General features: G+C 45.1%; 1 protein-coding gene across 1 annotated transcript in view; it reads right to left on the bottom strand.

Moving 5' to 3' along the window:
- Positions 1-23,963, bottom strand: part of dock1 (dedicator of cytokinesis 1) — a 201,741-nt gene that overhangs the window by 27,641 nt on the left and 150,137 nt on the right. Inside the window, exons 30-40 of the mRNA XM_047032175.1 lie at positions 18,750-18,828; positions 16,752-16,852; positions 11,657-11,715; positions 10,444-10,592; positions 9,217-9,302; positions 8,693-8,849; positions 6,786-6,826; positions 6,443-6,533; positions 4,325-4,444; positions 3,681-3,770; positions 3,343-3,447 (exon numbers count right to left, since the gene is read on the bottom strand). Of these exons, the coding sequence (XP_046888131.1) occupies positions 3,343-3,447; positions 3,681-3,770; positions 4,325-4,444; positions 6,443-6,533; positions 6,786-6,826; positions 8,693-8,849; positions 9,217-9,302; positions 10,444-10,592; positions 11,657-11,715; positions 16,752-16,852; positions 18,750-18,828 (1,078 nt within the window). The remainder of the gene's footprint in view (positions 1-3,342; positions 3,448-3,680; positions 3,771-4,324; positions 4,445-6,442; positions 6,534-6,785; positions 6,827-8,692; positions 8,850-9,216; positions 9,303-10,443; positions 10,593-11,656; positions 11,716-16,751; positions 16,853-18,749; positions 18,829-23,963) is intronic.

Here is a 23,963-nt window from a genome sequence, read left to right as displayed (position 1 = left end):
CACTCTCAAGCTTGTCTCATTGCCTATTTTGACCAGTTTATTCACAGACGCGTTTCGGCCTAAGCCATCGTCAGTATGTTTCGGTTTTGTTAATGTTGTTGTGTTGTGTGTAGTGCTGTCAAACGATTGAAATATCTAATCGTGATTAATCACATTAATGTCATAGTTAACTTGTGATTAATCGCAAATGTTTATCTTTTCTAAATGTCCATTGATTTATTTTTGTCCCATTATTTTCTCATCTTGATGCTCTTATCAACATGGAAAAGTGGATCGGATTGCTTAGTGCAACTGTTTTTTTTATTTATTTTTATTGAAAACAACGTTGTAACCGCTTGGCTTTGACGAGGGGGCGGAGAATTCGCATCAGCTGTGTGCTTGGCCATCAAGTGGTATTTCAGACTGGACGTGTTGCGATGATAGCTCAGTTTACAACGACAAAACACATAGATCACTTTGGTCTTGTCAATGGAACCATTTGCCAACATTTTTTAAAGTACATTTCAGAATCTTATTGGCATCCATTTTGGCGTCTCGCGCTCGCCATCCACTCAAAACGTAACGTTAGCCTACTCATTAGCCGGCTCGCAAGTCCAAACAAGTGTGTGCAGCGTGCCTTTTGTTTTGTTTCCGGTCTAGCTAGATCCGGTGTGGTGTTGTAGTTTTTCTAACGTAAATAATTGCTGTAGCAGCATGTGAAAAAAACTAAAAAGTTTGCTTGGTCAAAAAGAAAGTTAATCGTGCGTAAAACAAATTGACGCTGTTAAAATGGGTTTGCGCTAACGCCGTTAAAAACGCGTTGAACTGACAGCACTAGTTGTGTGCTTATCATAGTGCTAATCATAGGCGGAAATCCCAGGGGGGCAGGGGGGACACGACCCCCCCATCCTGGGAAAAATAGGATTTGTCTCCCCCAATAAATCACTGTAAACATAAGGACATTTAAATAATATTAACAATATACATTTAACTTATTTCAATGTAGGTTATGTGTTACAGCAGTTATTTTGGTGTCCCCCTCAGGAATTGCTCTTGAGAAAATGTCATATAATTATCCCCCCCAAAATTGATAGCAGATTTTCGCCACTGGTGCTAATGTTTTTGTGTTTTCAACTTTTGTTGCCTTCGCTAATGTTGTGCACCCGTGGGCCACCGTAAGAAACACTTGGAAAGCAGTGCATCATCTGCACTCCGCCACCAGAGCAAGCAAACAGCAGACAATTCAGAGTATCAGGAGGCAGGAAGCCAGATATTGATGCAAAGATGGCGGAGTTCCCAAAAATTATAAAAAAATGTATGAGCACATGCATTATGGAGATACACAAAAGGTGAAGCCCAAAGTAGTAAGGGAAGGCCTATTCCAAGCATAAAGTAGGATTTTATTATTAGTTAATGTTCAGATGTCCTACTACATTAGCAACTAATACATCATAAGTAGCTGGATTAAGAGGCATCCAGTAAATCAATTATCTGGGTGGTAGAAACAAGAGCCTTTATCAGTGCTATTGATTTCTTCATTTAATTTACTATTCCCGGAGGCAGGAAAGATACCAAAAACACATTTAAAACTGTATAAGAAACAGCATTGATCTAAATTAGCTGCCCAAATATAAACACTTTCCTGAATCCACCGAGGCAAAGAACAGATGCCTTATAAAATACTCAAGAGGATTCAAGTTTTTACTTTAAACAAATTTGATTTTATGAGAGTATGCATTATTCCTTTCTCATACCTGGTTGCTATTTCTACCATTAAGAAGGCAGCTTTTAAAGTGCGCTGACATTTAACAGCAATTTCAACAAATACTATCCGTGTTTCATAATAAGTAAAAGGAGAGTAAATGTGTTCTGTACTGTAGACCGTCTCTCTAATGGAGTCTCACCCAGTCGTCTGGTCAGACACACCTGCTGCCCCCCAAACGGCTGCCTGGAACTGCACTCACCACACTGCTGGTAATGGAACCAAGTGAAAGAGATTGGGGGGGTACTTTTTCCATGGGTTCGGTCTTCAAAAGCCCTTTAAACAGCAGGCCAGATCAGGCGAGCGTAGCCTTGCCTCTTTCTAATGGGGTTCCTGTCCTGGCTGGAGAGAGGCAGTGTAAGGATATCCGGGTGGAGGAAGGTTTCACTGCTCGGGGGGGAAAAGGGCCAAAATATGATCTAACGATTCCTGAATCTTAAAAGCCAGCTTCAGATATCGTATTTTACATGGACACAGGGACTTTGGTGAAGAAGGGGGTCTGTGAACAGCTCCCGTTTGTGTGTGTGTGTCCCACAGGAAAACCCTAGCTTTGGTACATGAAATAAAATGGCAGCATCAGAAAAAAAAACTAAAGCAGAGGGATTTTCTGCTTTACTCTCTATACGCACTATTCTTATGTCGCTTGCTAAAAATCCCAACAGTGAACAGAATGGAAACGTAATGGAATAGAATATGTAAAAGAATTGCCTTAGTCATCCAAGTCCGGGGCCTGATTTCCTCCATCAGTGATGGAACGGCAGACTGATGACAGAGCTGGTGAAATCAACCCCCCCTCCTCCCCCTCCCACCTCTATCTACTGCAATGACATTTGATGAGGCAGGTCACTTCATTGCTGGAATGAGCGCTAGACAACGCTTGTGCTCTCCCGTGGCTGAGAGCAAAGTACTTCCATCTACTGCACTCTCGTCAAAAAAGCCATTCGGGAAAAGGCCGCCTCATCTGCTGAGAAGCTGACAGACTCAGGGTGAGAGAGAGAGAGAGAGAGAGAGAAAAGGAAAGAGGGAGACAGGGGTAAAGGGACATAGAGAGAGAGAAAGGGAAAGAGAGACCGAGATAAATGGAGAGAAAGAGGGAGAGAGATCAAGGGAGAGAGAGAGAGAGACAGAGAGCGCGCGACAGAGAAAGAAAGGGAGAGATAGAAAGGGAGAGAGAGCAAGAGAGAAAAAGAAAGCGGGGGAGAGAAAGGGAGCATAAGATAGAAATGGAGAGAGAGAGAGAGAGAAAGGGGGGAGAGAGAGAGTCTTGTCTTGTCGTCGTCCCCCCTCACAGCCTTCCAGGTTGTGAAGGGCAGCTCTCCACTCCAGAACTCCAAACGCCTGCTTGAGATTTACAGCTCTGTGTCTTGGCAGCCAGGTCCCCTGGCGTGTGTGTGTGTGAGATTGTGTGTGGAGAGGCGGGGTTCTCAGAGGAACGAAGCGCATGCACTTGTATCGGTGTGAGTGGCTGATGGGAGATAGCCAGGGACTCTGGAGGTAATGTATCGATCAGCTTGTTTTCGTTAAATTTTGAGCTCCTCCGCACAGGTGACTGATGGAGAGTTTGGCGCGGGCCGGAAGCGGGCTGCGGAGGGCGTACTCACCCTGAGGAAGGAGGGGAAGCCCAGCCCGTAGTAGCCCACGGTGAAGTAGTCTGGCTTGGGCCGGATCACTTTGACGATGTTCTCATAGAACTGGGCCTGCTTCCTCTGTGAAAGAGACATGAACTTTGAGAGGTGCATCTGGTATGTAGTCACACAACACACGGTAGCTATAACACACACAAACACGCACACAGACCTTACGTACGCGGAGGATGATTCAAAGACTACCGTCCTTATCTTAGCGCTGCGAACCACACCACACCGTGTGCGGTTCTGCCTGAATGTGCGTCACCATCAACCAACCACAAGTCATCACAGACAGAGGTTGTTTTGCTCACCAAGGACGCGCTCAGCTGCTCAAAGTCAAACATCTGGTTCTCGTACTGCTCTGCGAGTTCCTTCCCCAGGATGATCGCCTCCTCCCACATCTGGTGGTAGAACAGACAGGTAAACAGCCAGAAACAGTAGTATTGCACCATCTGCTGTACTGTACTTCTATATGTTCCCGGGCGACAGCTTAGTGTCGTGTGTAAATGTACAGCTATTCGGGATGTGGGCGTGCTGTGAAAGTAGATGCGATGTTCTCGTTTCCTGAACTCAGTCGTTATTGATAAATCAAACCAATCAATAGATCTGCCCTGGAGCAACTGCTCTGAGCGGAGAAGTAATGAAGAGAGAGACGGGCTGTCCTTGATGTGCTCTCCTGGGCTGTCCTACAGGCTGAGCTGGGCTGGGCTGTCCAACAGGGTGGGCAAGGCTGGACTGGGCTGAGCTAGGCTAGGCTAGGCTGGGCTAGGCATATATCATAGTCATTCCCCAGGCTGGGACGTGACTCAGCAGTTCTCTCAGTCTCGAGCCAGAGAGTGAGAGAGAGAGAGAGAGAGAGAGAGGGGGGGGGGGGTTGTTATAAAGCGACCCTGTTATAAGAAACACCCAGCTCTGCTGACCGCTCTGGGTTACGACCCCCTCCCCCCAGCCTCACCTTGCCCTTGTCGAAGTAGGTGATGATCTCCTGGTACAGCTGGTCTTTCAGCTGGCCCTGGGTGCTGGCCTGGTAGCCCTCCCGCTGGGTCAGGTGGGCCGCACACGCTTCCTCCGACCACTAGGGGGGGACAGTGAGGAGAGAGGGCAGTCACCGCAAACATTAGACACAGTACAATCCAGGTGTTCTGATTTACATATTATCAGACTATGGTAATGAGGATGGTAATTTGTTTGAAAGACGAGTCCCTCAGCAGGAAGACTGTAATAGTGTGGCCAGTGTAGCGATGGGGGGAGGGGCAACAACTAACTAAACAACACAACTGAAAGTGATCAAAGAGGCAGTGGTGTCAGTAAACAAGCACAGACATAGAATAACACACACAGGCCACACACACTCTCCTCTGGCTGATATTTGCGGAGTTTGAATCCCTCAAACATGGGCAAAACAACAGACCATGTGTGTCAATGTATTGGCAGCTGTAGGGGAGAGGGGGGGGGATTCTTTATTCAAACACTGCAAAACCACACCAGACAGCATTGATTTATGCATTACTGCAATATATGAATCCAAGATTCAGCTTGATTGTGGGAGATAAAGGAGAACATGAAAGGGGTTTCTTTTTTCTGCTGACCCCACACTCCCGTCCTTGGCCATCTCTTCGACGACGAGGATAATGGATGTTCTGAGTGGCTGGACAATCCCGGCTAACAGAATACGGACACTTGTGATTGGCTCCCATGCCCAGCCCTACTAAGGGGCTGCCAGAGGTGATTCATTAGTGGACAAAAGTAACTGATGTTCCCTGTTGTTGTGTGGAACAGCGACTAGAACGGTTCTCTGAGTGGAGTGAAAAGACTCTGTCCAGGGGGATCCACATATTTGCATTCTTGCTCTGGCACAGGGAACCGGAAAGTCACTCCTGTACGTTTTCATTACGGGACGGGACGACACTAGGACTATCTGCTTGCCTATTGATTTGTATTACAGTTGGACGAGCGGAGCGGGACTGTAAATCAAGCAGAAATCTTTCACTGTCTGAGTCCGCCCGCAAGCAAAAGAGAAATAGTGACTTCAAACACAACATGACGCAGCTGATTGGATAAAATAAAATGTGTCTACTTTTACAATAGAGACAATAAGCCTCCCTCCCTCCCTCTCTATCCTCCCTCCCTCCCTCTCTATCCTCCCTCGCTCTCTATCATCCCTCCCTCTCTATCCTCCCTCTCGTTTTCTCCCTGAGAAGAGGAACATGTCACCACTGTTTTTAGACAACAGGAGATTAAAGAAAACAAATAGCTACAGTGATTGGTGCAAACACTGTAGGTAGGAAAATGGAACACTGTCCTGAAGCCAAATTCCAAGAACACTGCAGCTAGATAAGGAATAAACCTTCTAATGGGTGTTTTTTGTATCAAAGAAACCTTCTTTGGGAATGTTCCCCATTTCTGGGCGGGTCGGAGGCAGATTGCCATTAGTGATAAAGGGTACCAACGGTCATGATTACCTACAACAAACACAGTAAACACTTACTATGGATAGTATTGAGATATATCTGTTGCATCCTAATACACAAACATACACTGGCAAGCTATCTAAGCTGTTGCTTTGCTAACTTGGTATAATGAGGACCCCTGACGATGTTCCTTCCTCCATCCAGAGTCTCTCTGGGATGATGGATGACCAGGGGAGTGGGGGTAGGGGGAGAGGTCTCAACATATCTAAAGGGGACTCTCCACAGCCTCTGCTGTATGTCGTAGCTTCAAGTCAACCTTTAAATATGCCATCAAAAGCGGCAGAACCACTTTAAGATAACACATAATTTGCATTCACAGGTTTGCACAAGGAGAAAAACTGCAGCTCAGCAATTCTTCCACCTCCTCCTCTCCCCCTTCTCTCTGAGCGGATTTAAAACAGGACTGGATGTACCTCGGCTAGCAGACTCGTAACGCACGCACGTTTAGAATTTACAGCTACATCTCTGCAAGCAGCCGGGTTAAACGCTAGCGACAGATAGCGGCTTATCCCGGTGTACATGGCGGTGGCCTTCACGTGGAAAGCTATTGCTCGACAAACACATTTCACTAAATATGCTAGTGTGTGTGTGTGTGTGTGTACCTTGAGCAGTTTGGCGTGGAGCAGCAGTGTATAGGCAGCTTCTGTGTAGTTGTCACACTCCTTGTGGAGGTCACAGAGCTTGTACAGGTACCTGTGGAGGACATGGATAAATGGTGCTGGCCTTGGTGGGCCTCCAAATCCTGACAGTTCCCTTTACTGTTCTCTTGCTGCTTTGACAGCATAATGACCCCATAACCACGCAAGGGTATGTAGCAGGCTGGCCTAACGTTATTCACTGTTAATTCAATAACAAACTCACCAGCATGCAGTAAAATATCTCAGTTTAAAGTGAATATTGTCAAAATAGTTTTAGACTATTGAGTGGATGAGGACCATGTCTTACCTAATGTACATTTCTTCTCTTTCAATCTCCTTGTAAAAGTTCTGGAGAAAAAAACAGTTGAACTGAAATGGTTAGTTTCAAGAAAATTCACTGTCGATCTTGACTTTGCTATGTCCTCCATTCACTTGACATGTACAGGAAAGTGTCATAAGAACACACGGAAACTTTTAGAACTTGAACTATTATGAATGAAGTTTCATTATTATGTAACAGGAACCCCAGTTCATCCCAGAGTGTTGTTTAAAACAACATTTCATTCTTTGTAGCAAGTGAACTTGGTATCAGGGACTCAAAATTGTTAGTGGCGACAGTTCAGGTCAGCCAAAGGATTTCCCCAAAGCGAAACATTTGGACAAAATTGCAGAATCTATACATTAAAACAGAAATAGTGAATTATTATAGTAATTGTACTGAACTAACTATACAGAAAAAAAATAAAAGAAAGTATGAATGTTGGAGGATGTCGTGGTTAGAGTATAATTGTCTTTGACGAGTTCTCCCAACAGTTCATTTTAGGCTTCAGTGCCAGCTGAATAACATTGACATTTACTGGCTCTCTGTGGATGAACTGTCGTTCTCTGAGCTGGGGGAGGGGATAGACTGTTCTGTGAGATGGGTTCATAAACGCCAAATATGAGGGGCATGGTTGGAGAGGCTAGACAGGTGAGCTGTCACACAAACAGCTGTCATACTCTGTTCTTATTATTATTGTCCTACATTTTAAGGAAAACAAACAAAGGTTAGTACTGTCGTTAGCATTGTGTTAATCTGAGAGGTGGAGAGATGGAGAGAGAAAGTGATAGTGTGCTTTTGAGGGAAAGTGTGTTAGGGCACAAATGATATACGAGTGATGGTATGTGTATGTATGTGAGTATGTGTGTGTGAGAGAGAAAGGAAGTCTACACATACCCCTCTTCCACTAACGCATCTTGGGTGCTGGTTCGGAGCCAGACCTTAATCTCGAACCAGTTCTTTCTCTTTCGACAGCCTAAGAACCAGCTCCCAACCAGGGAAAGTGGTTTGCAACTACCACCACATCAGAGCTAGGCTAAAGTGGGAACCAAGTAAGAACGGCTTGGGGCGGGGTTACCGTAACTAACAAGACAAACAGAATCCTTTGACATTTTGCCATTGCTTTAAGTTTTTACAATTCATATTTCAGCTAAACGGTATGTGTAAAATAAATCAGCATCTGAATTAAAATGTAACGAGAATTGGGCAGTGTAGTTGCTGAAAAAGTGCTTATTTTATTGATGAAACTGCTCATTTGTAAATTTGCTCCGACTTTTCGATTACCTAGCTAGCATCGCAGGGCAGTGCAGTGCAGACACTAGTTGCTGCATTTTATCATAATCCTATCAAATGAGTGAAACGACAAACACAAATGTTATGAGCTATTGAGCTTATACACAAATGTAATACACAAGCACTATACAGCAAAAGTGTATAAAATGTTGCGCTGATAATGCCAGTGTTGTAATACTGCTAAGAGGCCAGGGTATTGCGCAAAAAAACAGAAATCCCGCATCTCAACTTTGCGTTCTTCGGATTGATTAACAGCCTTTGTGTATGGCGGTGCCGCGCTAGCGTTGCTGGGAAAGATGAGACATATACAGTGACGTAATGACGTGGCTCTGTGGTGGCTCTCTAGCCCGTGGAAAACCAAACCGGTTCTTAGAAGGCTCCAAATTGAACCAGCTCCGAACCGGCTCTAGCACCAGCTCCGAAATAGCTCCTGGTTCACTTTGGTGGAAAGGGGGTAACAGTAGACAGCCTGTGTGTGTGTGTGTGTTTGTGAGAGAGAAAGGTAGTTGTGTAGACAGTGTGCGTGTGTGTGTGTGTGTGTGTGTGTGTGTGTGTGTGAGAGAAAGGTAGTCGTGTAGACAGGGTGTGTGTGTGTGTCGCACCAGCACGTTGACGGTGCAGCTCATGCGGTTCTCCTTGTTCTCGTCGTGCATGATGGTCCTGTAGTCCAGCAGGCGCTCCAGGAGACGCACCACCAGAGACACAAAGTTCTCCCCCGTCTTGGCCAGGTACTTGTGCTTCCTGCAATGCTCCAGCAGACTGTACACACACAACACACACACACTATGAGTGAGAAGAGCCCATAACTATGCAACGTTCTGCATTGCGTATGCATAGATGAGGCCAAATCCTGGACTGAAACATACTGTTTTCAAATCAACCTGCATTTAGAGAGCATCAACTCATTTGAACATGTACCCTACTGGGCAGGGGGGTGAATCAAAGACTACAACACACACACGCACCCCCGCACACAAACACTCCAAACTAATTCCTACCTGTCAACGGTGAGAAGTTTCTGCACGATCATTAGCGATGCGTGATTATTTTGAGTGCTATGTCGCAATTAGCATTATCCGTCTTGTCAGGGCCCTGGCGTAATCCTGCTCCACTAATCAGTACTTACATTTTCTGAAAGAGAACCTTGTACTGCTCGTCTCCTCGGCCCCCCTCCACCTCATGATCCAGCTTGGTGATGATCTCGTTCTCAAACTGCAATTAAGAAGGAGCAGGCGTAAATAATCAGCGCGGAAATTTGTTCAATTCATTAGCACCGTCTGCCTCTTTTTCCATCGTTTCTTGTTGACCCCCTCCCCCCCCCCTCTCATCTTTCCGCTGGGTAGAGGGATCCCACCCCCCACTCTCTCTTTTAACCCGGCTGCCTGTAAGATCACATTAATTTGTTCATTATAGCCCAGCTAACTTCTGTTTATCGGGTAGGGGCGGCTCCAGAAACATCTTTTGAGTCCCCTCCAAACCCTTCTCCAGGAGAAGACAAGGCTGTTCAACTGCCGGGTTTTCCTTGACAGTGATGCATGGGTCTCATATCTGCAGCATTTGTATGTGGCAGCCGCATACATTTTATATAAATATATATATCTATAAAGAAGTTTTATTGTGATGAAACAACCCAATTTGTGGCGGCTGCCTGGCGTGGTGGTAGTGTCAGCGCAAAGAGAGAGGCGACACCGCGAGCGAGAGATGGGAGCTGTGTGTGAACACAGACAAAAGGAAGAGTGTGCCTGTGTGTATATTTAGTTCTGGCCAATAAAGCACGTTCGAGGAGGTGGAGAAAGAGAGAGAAACAGAGACAGTAAACGAGGAAGAGAAAGTGAAAGTAAAGAGAGAGCGAGACAAGAAGATTCGAGACCAACAGAAGAAAAATGCACCCAGTTAACGGAGGGGGGCTCCTGTTTGAGACAACACAGTGCGTAAGCAGGGCTCCCCTCTAGCTCCCCCTCCCCAGAACAGGGCCGATCAGGGAGGTCCTCAGGACACGGACCCCTAGACTCCCAGAACCAGACAGCCCCTAGTGCTAAGAGACACGTCCTAACAGGGGCGCCAGTAACAGCGCGCAGGTGCAAATATTGACATAACGAAGCGGGAAGGTGGCTGACAAATCATACAGCATGACAGCTGTGACCAATCGTATGGTGCCAGGCGAAGCAGCAGCTCTATTCTGTGAGACAACATGTTTCGCATGATGCCATGCAAAATGAAAGTAACAGTCAATACAATGCAACATATTTCAGTTTCTTGTGAGATAACATTTACAAACTTGAAACTTGAGTCCCAGGCCCCCCCCATCTGTGTTTCTGATAGGTGTAGGATGGAGGCAGGCAGAGGGCCATACCAGCTGGAAGCTGCAGGTAAAGTGGAACTCGCACTGCATCATGTCAAAGAAGATGGGGATGGTGGCCTTTCGCAGCTCGATCTCCGGCACCAGGGTCATCTCCAGGATGGGACCCACCATCTCCGGGATGAACCTGATCTTGTGGGGACCTTGGAGAGAGGGTGTGGGCGTGTGTGTGTGGTGGGGGGGGTGGGAGGAAAGAAACACAAAATGAACCAAACAGCTTGTTTTACATCATCCTTTTCATCTGAATTGAGGGCCCCTCGTGTAAAGAAAAAGTTCAATGTTGGAGGTTGTGTTGTTGCTTGTGAAGTGCCTTGCTTCAGTGTTTCCCCTGACCCTGATGCAGGTATCAGTTTCCAGGGCGGCCCAGCTAGCTAACCCAGGTAGAGATGAGGCCTGGCTGAGGAGAAGACTGAACAAAGCAGCTGGGGTGGAGGAGGAGACACACTGAGGGGGGGGCATGGATGATGGTGTTGGAGGGGGGCAGGGATGAGGGGCCTGCGGGGAAGCAGACCCCCCCTGCCCCTCGTCATCTCCCATCTTGCATCAACACGCAACAACAGAACACCAATTAACACCTGGTCTGCTCTTTTTACTTCTCCCTGGTGATGTACCCCGGTTGTCACCCAGAGTCACGCAGAGAGAGTTGAAGGGGAGAGAGAGATCAAGGGAGAAAGAGAGAGAGAGCTAAGAAAGAGAGTGCAGAGAGACAGAGAGAGACAGAGGGACAGAGAGAGAGAGAGAGAGAGAGAGAGAGAGAGAGAGAGAGAGAGAGAGAGAGAGAGAGAGAGAAAGAGAGAGAAAGAGAGAGAGAGAGAGAAAGTATGTGAAAGATAGCTGGGAGAGAGACAGAGAGAAAACAGAGTGTGTGAGAGAGAAAGAGAGAGAGCTGGGAGTGAGAGGCCTCAGTGGCTGACAATCAATGAAGTGAAAATGATGTGTGGATTGCTGACTGGTGAAATGCAGGATGATGGCACAGCCTGATGCCATCACTCACAGAGGGCTTATTGCTGGGGGGAATGGGGTTACTCATGGGTTAATGCAGTCAACTCAGTAAACGAGCGACGGCAAAATTCTAATTTAATGCGAAAAAACTACAAAGCTTCTTAGCGTCCATATTAATGCCCAAACCTCTTTGAAAAACCTGCCCAACATTAACGATGGAAAACATTTTCAATCCCAAAATCCTGATTGGCTGGTGCCACATTACCTAGGTTGTACCACATGTCTCTGATTTGGAAGCCAATCTGTCTTCTCATATCCTGGTACCTGCAGGACAGAAAGGACATCTCAAACACAGGAACTGCAAAAACTAAAAATAAATATTTGATATCCGCCCTTAATCTCCCGTTTGCAAACTAACATCGGCCAAATCTGTCCTGATAATTGCTTTACCCAGAAATGTCACTTGTTGTGCAACCAAGTAAGACGTGGCTGAACAACACTGTGGGTATGTGTGGATTACAATGGAAAGATTTTATACTGGGACAATCCTTTACGGATGAGGCCGGAGGGATGAATGCTAGTCCGCTTTTTGTCTAGGTTTGGGGGGATTAGTTGATGATGGTTCCACAAGTCCAGGTCAGAAACTAATCTCCAAGCCAACAGAGATAACCTCTCCAAGCTTTGCAGGCTTCAGCCCACCCTGAGCACCAGCACATACACACACACACACACCTCCCCCCCTGGAGAGAAGAGGGGAGAAAGGACAGAGGTAAGAAAAAGGGAAAGAGGGTAAAACAAGAGATATATAGACAGAAATAGAGAGGCACAAAAATTGAGACAGAGAGAGAAATTGTTATAGAGAGACAGAGAGAAAGAAATATAGCGATGGAAACCGAAAGAGATCATGATGGACAGACAGACACAATTCATGATGGACAGACAGACACAGACAAAGAGAAAAAGTGATAACTGATATACTGTGAACATGGGGTCTGCTTCAGTTATTCCACATTCAACAACAGCGTGAAACTTTTAGAAGGTGAAAAACTAAAATCCTTTAATTTAGCTTTTGAAAATAATAAAATATTTAGTCAATGTTGCTAGCGATTCAAGAGTGTGGAGATAACATCTACATAACTGCAGATGCCACTTCATTACATTACTAAGTTGAAGTCTACCCCAGCATACTAAGTTGTATTTTGGAATATTTTTCTAAATATTGAGGTACTGACAGAAGGCAGGCCCTCTTAAATTATAATAGTTGATTAATTATTACTTTCTCTCCTTGAGAATCCAGCTCTAATAAAAACTCCCACAATGTTGACCATCTTTTCAAATCTCGAGAAGTACAAGGAGTTTAAACAGTATTAGGTCACCATTATTTCATTTTTTTTTGCATCATACTTGTAAAATGCCTTCACAATTCAAAACAGCATTTTAGATGCTCAGAAGCCTCTGGAAGGAATACTTATGACAACCTTACTGGGAAGGGTGTTTGACTTCTATGATTGTGTTTCACCTTATTTATTCATTCATTTATTTATCGATTTATTTTATCATTATTTTAAAAACTGTATTTACCATACTGACTGCTTGTGAAATGCTTGGTTTTCTGTTGTACTTGGATATTGTATTGGCGTCTAGCCTGTGTTTGTGTATACACAGCTTGTTTGCAGAAGGGATATGGGTCTCAAAATGACTCGCTGTCTAAACAAAAGGTTAGATGAATAAAAATGGATGTGGGGCTTCCTCCACGGTAGCCTGGAGGTGATGTATCGGACGAAGCTGTCCATAGTGCAGGCAGGATGACATGACAGCCTGCTTGGCAGTCCTAGCGTCACACTAAAGTGAGTGAGGGACAGGGGACACTGACACGTATGTCACCTGCTGCTGCCTGACTAATCAGGCTGGGTCGGGGGGGAGGGGGAGAGCACCTTAGAGTGACATTGTCCGAGATTGAGGTAGAAAAGGGGTTAGAGATAGGAGGAGAGGGAGAAGAGGAGGGAGAGAGAAGGGGAGGAGGTAATGAGGGTGATACAAGTCAACCAAAGAAAAGTTATGCAAAATAGATCTAAAGCAAGTTAGAGGTTGTTAGAGCTATCTTGGAGAAGCCAAGATAAAGGAAGAAGTACAGGACTTCTGAACAATATATCATTTGTCAATAAAGAGAGAAGCAGTCAGGGCGGAAAAAACACAGTGAGAAGTAGACTTCTCAGAGGGAGGTATGGAGAGGTTTTAAGTGAAATGGACCAGAGTCAGAACACTGTTCCTCTGCCCTCTCCCCATTAAAGCCTCATCACACTCTGACCTTTTATAGGGGCCTTCGCCGGCATTCACAGACCCCCTACGTTCAGTCGACATTTCATCAAAAAAGACACGGACAATTAGGATAGAAGGGGAGGTTACGGTGAGGGAAGAAAGGAGAAATACATTTTCCCTTCAACCTGTCCGTCACTCCACAGAGAGACAGAAGACTGTTAAAGGTCGATCAGAAGGAGCATGTGCAATCAAGCGTCCGTGACGCATCATCTCTCTGGATCAAAGCAGCCTTTCCTGTATTTCAGATACTGACATCTGGGTGAAGATACAGCCACACATTAACCCGTTAAAGAGTAGCGTCACAAATATGTAATCGTTCGAATGTGGGTCCCACAGCATAATATCAGAAATATGGGATTTCGAACATTCCAATTGAATATTTTCCAATAGACAAAACTATGCGACTAACGCTTTAGTATGGCTTCAGAATGTACTAATGAGAAGGCTCACAAGAACACTAGCATGGTAGTAGCATTGCTTCGAGTATTATACTAGGTAACTTAGCCCGGAAGCTAACTAAAGCTAGCTAGCTACCGTTTCAGATAAATAACGTACTCTGTGGGGACCGTCGGAAATATTTAGAACTCACTGATCTAAAGGTTAACGCAGGCTTTTTCGCATTACATCTATACAAGATCTGAAAATATATCTGCACAAGATCAGAAATCATCTTTGCATGAGATCTGAAATCACATTCGCAAAAGATCGGAAATCACATCTGCACAAGATCTGAATTCACCTCTGAACGAGATCTGAATTCACCTCTGCACAAGATCTGAATTCACCTCTGCACGAGATCTGAATTCACCTCTGCACGAGATCTGAATTCACCTCTGCACGAGACCGCTCTGGTCTAAGCTGCGCTGTGCGTCACGTGAGGTGGGAGACACTCCAGTAGACTACAGAGGAGGGACACAGGCCTCCACCATCACACAGCCGGTCTCCTCCGTTTCCTGTCAGGATGTCAGAGGACATCAGCCGGCATGGGCAACCGACATGGCTTGAGAGGGGAAGGGGGAACAGAAGTAGATTGAGGGAGAGAAATGGGAGATAAATGGAGGGAAGGACGGAAAGAGAGATGGAGATAGATAAGTAAAGGAAAGAGAGAGATTGAGGGAGGGAGGGTAGTAAGGATGTGAGATAAACAGGAGAGGGGGCCACACTGGGGCAGCTCCACTGGGATCCAACACAGCCGTGAGCAAAACCCCACCATGGTGACATTCCCCCGCCTCACAGAGGCCAGCTGCATTAACGTGTTCCTGTGTGTCTGTGTGTAAAAGTCCATGGTGTTGGTGGTGAGCCAAGGTTAGCTGTGGGCCCTGACATATAAACGGATTCAACATTAGCTTCCACGCGGGCGTTGTGATTAAAGTTGGGCCGGCCATATTAACACAGGAAACATAGTGCTCCGTCATCGTCCCCGGAGCATGGTCCCTCAGTCTGTCCGCTGTTGTGAGCTCAATCATTGAGTGTTGAAACTGCGCTTAAACACACACACACAAATCTGTCATGCTGAGGAAGAGTGAGGTAATCTGACACAGAGACCAACAGATGATAGTTGGACTACGGTTCTGCACATCCAGGGGAGGTTGTAGATTAAGCTGGGCCAGCTGTACTGTTAGAGGGGCCTGTTACATTAAACATTATTGTTGTCATAGTTTTCTTCACTCCATTGCAGACATTGACAGATAAGTTTATAATTATTCAGACTCTACATTTAGGGCCACAAGGGCGTCCAAGCTTATTGTCACAAAGGCACTGGCAACCACTAACCCCCCCCCCCCCCCCCAAACTGCCCCTGCGCACATCATGAGCCAGCATGCAGTAAGTAAAGCTTAAAGATGGAAGAGGGAGGGAGAACATTTCTTTAAAAACAATTCTGTGAATTGTTTTTTGTCTTCCTTGGTTGGTTTGGATGCAGTTCTATGGACATCTGTGAAGCCCTCTGGGCTGTTTCTTGGAAAAAGCACTATATAAATATTTGATTGAAAATTTGATTTGAAAAAGGGAGGGAGGGAAATTGCAACTGAATCTTCATGTCCCCACTTCACTCATGCTTATTCACTCATCCACTTCTCCCTGTCTCTCTCCAGGCCAAGTCCTAGTCCTAGTCCGAACACAAGACTACCATACAGCCACAAAGCACAAGAAAGAAGGGGAAGAGGTGAGGCTTTATATGGCTTTATATGTCCGACTCTTTGTGTGATGGCATTATTTACTGTCAGCCTTAAATCAACCTGGTGTGACTTCACCTGGTTGTTGAGTAGAATCCACAATACAAGACTGACAATGGTCAACAAGAGTATTCCTCAACCAGCAAGAGCCAGGGTGACATGCATTTGAAACAGCACTGTCATCCCTCTTCCACTAGACTAGATAATGAAGGGTAGCTGGCTTACACAACTGAACTCTACAGTCAGATAACTTTGCAGTACAATGCAGACCACGGCATCAGCGGACAATGAAATGACTCCAGACCGCCATTTGGAGCAATATTTGTTGTGGGTTATTTTAACATAATTTTGTTGTAATTAAACTTTATTTTGGTCAAATACACCCTAACAGGCTCTCACCCATAGCAGCTACAAAGAAAGAAAAAAAACGCAATCTGCCTATAAAGAATGTTGGAGATAAAATCTCAGCGACAAGGGAGAAAATGGCTCAGAGAGGAATTCAGGTATTGAGTAAAACACTTTTTTTGTACCTCAGAATTTGAATTCTGTAAGGGGGCTTCCTGCCTGGGTGATACCCTGGGTGTGAAAATGGAACAGAAGAGAGTGGAGTGCCCTGGAGGGCTTGCTCAGCGGCTAACAAACACCTCTGCCACTGGCAAGGGATATGTCATCCCCGTGGGCATACCGTTTGATACATTATTAAAAGGCAACTTGTGTTTCTTGGTGTGGGGGGTGAAGGGGGCTGAGGAGAGGGAGCTGGGGACCTGTTTGCACTGGGTCTTTGGAAGGGGGGGGGGGGGTAGTGGGAGAGAAGGAGGGCAGGAAGGAAAAAGGAGGGGGGGGTATCTGCTTGCTCTTTGTACTCACTTGTGGAAGATCTTAGCCCGTTTGTCGCTGGAGAAGTTCTCCAGCTGCAAGGATTCCTGGGTGAGGAAGGCCACGGCCAGGTGGAAATAGTTGTTCCAGAGCTAGGATGGGGGGGGGGGGGGGGGGGGGGGGAGAGAGGATGGTGGGAAAAGGAAAACAGTTCTTCATCACGTTGAAGGAAGGTGTGGCAGAGTTAAACCCCACTATTTGTTTGTTGGGTGCTTCAGGTGAGCTGTCTCAGCTTTGTTGGGAAGCTTGTCCACTGGTGAAGGAGAGGCTACAGATGTGGGCCAAGGGGCCACCGGGGAGAGCTCTCTCAAGCACGGAGATGGAGTTCAGAGCCGGCTGGACGGAGAGCAGCAGTCACAGCCCTCCCTGTCCTCCTCCACTCCCATCAACATCTCCCTTTAGAGGAACTCACACATCCTCATGCAAAAAGCAATAGGCTCAGCATGCGCATAGACAAACACTGAAACATTATTTAGATTCCACTAAACATTTTAGATTCCTCTCCAGTCGTTAGGATTCCATTTGGGTGGAAGGCGATGCTGGTTGGTTTAATATATTCAACCCCTCTGAGGCTTTTAAAAGGTAGCAAGACCCTCAGAAGGAGGGCCTGTTAAATGCTTAGCAGCATTAAAATCTGCCATTTGCAAGAGTTTTTAAAAAGATAGCACAAGGAGCCACCATGCCACTGTGAAGACTAGGTTAAGATATTCTGGAAAAGCGTACTAAATTGCAGACCATTATACAGTCATTTATGTCCCCTCCAAACAATTTTTATGGTAATTTCTTTAGGTCCTCTTCCTTGTTTCCTTGGGGCCCAACAAACTGCAGAGTTAGAACATTTAAATAGCCTCCTATCAGAGCATGTGAGCGGAGCGGAGAGCGTGAGCGGGCGGATTTTGGACCGAACGCAGAGCGGGATTTTTAAAAGGACGGAGCGTTGCTCTGTGTCCCGCTCCAAATTCCCTCCAATTTCACTCCAGGAATGCTCACGCCACGAGTCTGAAGCATTCCTAAACCCGACCCAGAATCCATCTGTGTCTTGCATAGTTATTAACAGTAGACTATTTTCAGTTAAAAAAAATCGCCTCAATAATGGAGTTTCACAAAGTACTTCAAAAAAGAAACTGAGAAGTCATACAGGTGTACTATTAATATAAAACTAACTAACAAGAATAATTATGGAGCTAAAGAGCTGACAAAAGTATCTGAATTTGAATATGAAAGATAGGAAATATTTGTGTGTCGAATTTCATTGAACTGAAATATTTTGGCAACATCGTTTCAGTCAGTAAAGATTCATTTTGGAATCTAAAAAGTGCTACATGAACACGCTTGGAAGAAAGCAAAAGGTTAGAAAAAAATATGGTAATTTGTAACAAAGTAAATAAAGCCTAATATTCTAGTTTTGTCTTCACTTTTTGAGTTATATTCCTTTTTACGCAGGCCTAATTTGTTATTTGAAATAAATAATTTATATTTGAAAAATGTAGTCGCTGCTCTTTAGTTCTTTGGGCTGCGGTTTAAGCTAAAAGTTAAATACAAGATTTTTTTCCTCTATTGGAGAGAGCGCTGAGCAATAAAGAGTCTGGTGCGGCTTTGAGCTGGGGAGCAGAGGGGTGAACAACTCTGCGAACGAGGAGCAGAGGTTCTCACTGCTCCACTCCGCTCATATGCTTTGCCCCCTGAATGACTCAGCAGGGAGGCTTCTAAGTGGGCACCTCAAAATGTCAGCCCTGACAAACTGTGTTTTTTCTTCCTACTTCCCCTCCGTCAAGCTAGGCATTTTCACAGAGGGGGTGTGTGGAAGACACTCGGTGTCCCGTAAAATCAGGCCCCCGCCCTTACAACCGCTGTTAAGTCTCTACATCGCATCTGACGCCCAATGTTTGACTGACGCAGATGGCACATCCAGCACTGCTCTGAGATATAGACTCACTGCTGTACCAGCGCTTATTTCCATTTCAAGTGTTGTGTGTGCTGATCACCTACCTGGAGCTCAAAGTTGGTCTGATCCAGGAATTTCTTGTTCAGCACGGCCGCATACTGATTGATGGCTCGCAGGAAGACTCTGGAAGATAAGACAAACGTTGTTTGAATCCTGCCAGCTCATTGATGAGATTAGCTATTGTTTAGAATAAGGTATTTACAATTCTGTCTAATTAAGAAGGCTTTAAGTCAACTTTGCTTCATCGAGCATCTCCTGATCTTAATCATTTGCATCCTGAATATGGCTGTTCAAATTGAACATGAAGACAACACAGCACCTTACATACATGCTTTAACATGTATAAAAAAATGTGCCCTCACTGTAAGATATTAAAATATCCATGAAATTAACAACCTGGTTCATTTACAGGTTATTCTTTGCACATTAACTGATATATACACATATGTATATATATATATATATATACAGTGAGGAAAAAAAATATTTGATCCCCTGCTGATTTTGTAGGTTTGCCCACTGACACAGAAATGATCAGTCTATAATTTTAATGGTAGGTTTATTTGAATAGTAAGAGACAGAATAACAACAGAAAATCCAGAAAAACGCATGTCAAAGTTGTTATAAATTGATTTGCATTTTAATGAGTAAAATAAGTATTTGACCCCCTCTCAATCAGAAAGATTTATGGCCTCTCAGGTGTCTTTTATGCAAGTAGAGAGCTGTGGTTAGGAGCACACTCTTAAAGGTAGTGCTTCTAATCTCAGCTTGTTACCTGTATAAAAGACACCTGTCCACAGAAGCAATCAATCAATCAGATTTCAAACTCTCCACCACGGCCAAGACCAAAGAGCTGTCCAAGGATGTCAAGGACACGATTGTAGACCTACACAAGGCTGGAATGAGCAACAAGACCATTGCCAAGCAGCTTGGTGAGAAGGTGAAAACAGTGCGATTATTCGCAAATGGAAGAAACACAAAAGAACTGTCAATCTCCCTCGGTCTGGGACTCCATGCAAGATCTCACCTTGTGGAGTTGCAATGATCATGAGAACGGTGAGGAATCAGCTCAGAACTACACGGGAGGATCTTGTTAATGATCAAGACAGCTGGGACCATGGTCACCAAGATAACAATTGGTAACACACTATGCAGTGAAGGACTGAAATCCTGCAGCGCCCGAAAGGTCCCCCTAGTCAAGAAAGCACATGTGCAGTCTTAAGTTTGCCAATGAGCATCTGAATGATTCAGAGGAGAAATGGGTGAAAGTCTTGTGGGCAGATGACCAAAATCAAACTATTTGGCATCAACTCAAGTCGCAGTGTTTGGAGGAGGAATGCTGCCAATGATCCCAAGAACACCATCCCCACCATCAAACACGGAGGTGGAAACATTATGCTTTGGGGGTGTGTTTCTGCTAAGGGGACAGGACAACTTCACTGCATCAAATGGAATATGGACGCGGCCAAATCTTTGGTGAAAACCTTCTTTCCACAGCCAGGGCATTGAAAATGGGTCGTGAATGGGTATTCCAGCATGTCAATGACCCAAAACACACGGCCAAGGCAACAAAGGAGTGGCTTAAGGTCCTGGAGTGGCGTAGCCAGTTTCCAGACCTTAATCTTATAGAAAATCTGTGGAGGGAGCTGAAGGTTTGAGTTGCCAAATATCAGACCTGAAACCTTAATGACTTGGAGAAGATCTGCAAAGAGGAGTGGGACAAAATCCCTCCTGAGATGTGTGCAAACTTGGTGGCCAACTACAAGAAACTGACATCTGTGATTGCCAAGAAGGGTTTTGCCACCAGGTACTAAGTCGTGTTTTGCAGAAGGATCAAATACGTATTTCACTAATTAAAATGCTTTTTTATTTATTTTTTTATAACAATTTTGACATGCGTTTATCTGGATTTTTTGTTGTTATTTTGTCACTGTTCAAATAAACCTACCATTAAAATTATAGTATATATTGTGTCAGTGGGCAAACGTACAAAATCAGCAGGGGGTCAAATAAATAAATAAAAATCCCTCACTGTGTATATTGAGTGATAACATTTACAGTTAAGACAGCGTGATGGAGCATCAGTAGAGCAGACAGCCCACTAGCCACGCCTCACAGAAGGGCTTTTCTGAGATTGAAACAAGCTGCTTAACAGACTACTAAGTGACCTTATCTAAAGACGCTTTTGCACTATGGGAGCTGGACACAGAAGATAAACTTCATTGCTCTACTTAAACTCAAGAGGGCATCCCATGAAATTACACATCACTTATCACCCAATTAGGAGTGAAGATAACAAAGAAAAGGAAGTGGCCTTAAACACTAACAGCACTTTATGCTGACCATGCTTCAATCCAGTTAAACTGTATGTCTTAGTACTAGATGTTTGTGTGCAAGGTATGCAGGAGTAGCATCCAGTTCTGGTGTGGCATTTGTCTTGAGCATCGTCTTAAAATCAAGGAAGATAATCGCTTAAAGGCCCATGTTTGGATGTGAAGCTCTTGAATTAGCCAGAGTTAGTCAGCTGGATGTCTCTTAAAAGGCAGCCTCATGCGCTTAGAAGCAATCTTTAGCATCCCCTCTGATTGGAATTTAGATTCCAACACCATCCAACTCAATTTAATAGGACAATGCATTCTTTAAATTTTTTTGTCGTCAAATCATTTCACAGCGTGAAAAGCGAGACCTGACCTTTGTTAAGTGCAGCTGATCGCCAAGGGAAATGTCACTGAAGTTACAGATTGACAGATTGGACTTGAGAACAGGTTTGATTGTAGAAAACATTTATACATATAAAAAAAAAAAATCACCGTGGTTTATAAAGCCAGAGACACACTGGCTCACAGAACTTGTTTTTTAATCCAGATATGAAAAATAAATTAGATAAGAGAACACTAGACTTTAGCAGAAATTCTGACTTACATCAGACATACACACCATTTGTATTCGCCACATAACTTTTTTTGTTTAATCATGACTTTGCCGATGCGTGAAATTCAAAGCAAATGTCATGTCAGCATGGTTAGCAGGAGGCTTGTATTTCACCTCAAAGCCATGTTTGTAACATGGAAGGGTACTTTAACATGGGTGCTTGAGAAACCACAACGTCAAACTGAAGGTCGGGCCCAACGCAAAGACTGCATGTAACAGAGCTGGAATAGAGCTTCCCTGACCCAGGAGGATATGGAATGTGGCCGCCAATGGCTCAAATCACTGCTGTCCAACCCATGAGACACTTGTCCTCACATGGCTGGGCAGGTTCAACTCCACTGAGGCTGTGCCTCTCCCAGTCATGAGTGTGTATGAGTGTAATACATTCCTATTCCAAACACAGCACATACACTGTCCAAACAGAATTGTAGTGACTACAATCTACAAGGTTGGGACTAAAAACATAAAATAACATGTTTTATGCTGATGTGGGATAGAGTCCATCAGGATGGTAACTATTCCTATGATGCCATATCCTTAAAGTCTCATCACTGAAAAAGACACCCCTCAACAACAATCAGACTGACTAGGATAAGTCTCCTTCCAAAAACCTCATGAGGCCACAACATAATTCTGCTCTGCTGTATAAATGCCTCGAGCTTCAAAACCAGAGATATTCAGTGGAAGCTACTGTAGGACCGAGTGGGAAGCAAGGCTTTCCTCTTTCCGTTTTGAGTGAAAACGGAGAACAGAAGGAGGCCCTGCCCCCCCCCCAAAAAACAAGCAATGAGTTGATCTTAATGAGAGGATGGGCAGACAGGCTAATTCACTGTGATGCTCGGAAATGAAATGTTAACAACTTAAGTGGTGTGAAGCTTTTAGAGAAGAGATGGGATGACCACTTGCAGAGCCCGGGGCTAACTTCATTTTCATGGCGGCGGTGGCAGTGTGTATTTACCTCACCAAGAAAGCCAATTTAATTATAGATCTGAAGAAACTGGTTAGCTGTTGCTATATATATCCACATCAAATAGGCTCGCTGACAAAATGAGCTGTCCTTCAAGTTTAGGTATGTGCTTAATCCTAAAAATTGGCATTTTTCAGAAGGACAGGTGGAAGAAACCTTATATGCTGTAAATGTGACCCTGTCATCACATAAAAACTGAGACACATAACAATGAGATTAAAAGAAAGTCCTGAGGAAATGAAATAAGGAGGGGTCATAAAAGACAACTGTGTTTTCCCTATCCGGTGACTCAGATCAGAGATTCCAGACTGAGCAGTGAAGAGCCACTACGACATGTGGTCGTGTAACCGCCCCTGCCAGACCGGCCGCGGTTGCTGCTGCCCTCGTCCACAGAAGAGTGGGACAGACATCCGCTATTCCCCACGGGTCCACCGGGGGTGCCTCCACAGTGATTTGTCAGCCTCTAATAAGCCCCTTAGTAACCCCCAGGGTTTCTGTGACATCTCATTTATGGAGGAGTTAGGGGACAGAGTCTCCCAGCCGTATGTGACCTTGTAGAGGAAAACCTCCACTATGGCTTTGCTGCGTAAGGTGGATTCCGGTCATTCTTTCCTAAATCACTGCAATATTCATGTCTAACATTTATCTGCCTTGCTGACTAAATGTTACCCGGAGCCGTGTGCTGCAGCCTACACCTTAGTCATTAGCCACTAAGGTTAACGGTCTCTGAACACCTTTCGATAACCCATTAGACGGCTGTTACTTTGGCTCTCTCACCGCAGTTCTGGGGACAACCCACCCCGACCCCAGCCTCCACTCCAGCCCCCACCCCAGCCTCCACTCCAGCCCCCATCCCAGCCTCCACTCCAGCCCCCACGCCACCCCAACCCAGCCTAGCCCAGCCCCCACACGAGCACTTCAGCAGCCCATTCCTTAGTCCCAGTCTCCCAGATCGGCCCTGCTCCCGTCCCCTCCCCTCTCCACACCTACCTCACTCAATTTTCTGCAGCTGTGAGCATGCCAATATAGATGATACGCTTAACGCCTGGCTAATGGTAAAGAGTGTTTCCATCCACTGCACCTGTCTGCAGAGAAATATTACTGCTCTATATCCCCTGTCTACCTGGATGCTCACAGCCCCCCCCCCCCCCAATCTGCCTGCCCCTTCCTTCGAGAACTCAGTACCAGGCACTTGGTTGGCTGGCATGTAATGCTCAGTCATTTCAAAAAAGCTGGATTTGGCCAGTAGCAGTGTTTCCCACACATAGACTAATTTGTGGCGGTGCGCCACAGAATCAACACCGGCCGCCACACATTGCGTTTCGTAAAACATTTTTTTAAAATCGGTATTTAGGTTAAA

Source organism: Hypomesus transpacificus, chromosome 13, assembly GCF_021917145.1.
Source record: "Hypomesus transpacificus isolate Combined female chromosome 13, fHypTra1, whole genome shotgun sequence".
Lineage (NCBI taxonomy): Eukaryota > Metazoa > Chordata > Actinopteri > Osmeriformes > Osmeridae > Hypomesus > Hypomesus transpacificus.
The sequence above is the reverse complement of the archived record's forward strand: the minus strand, read 5'-3'. Positions and strand labels throughout refer to the sequence as shown.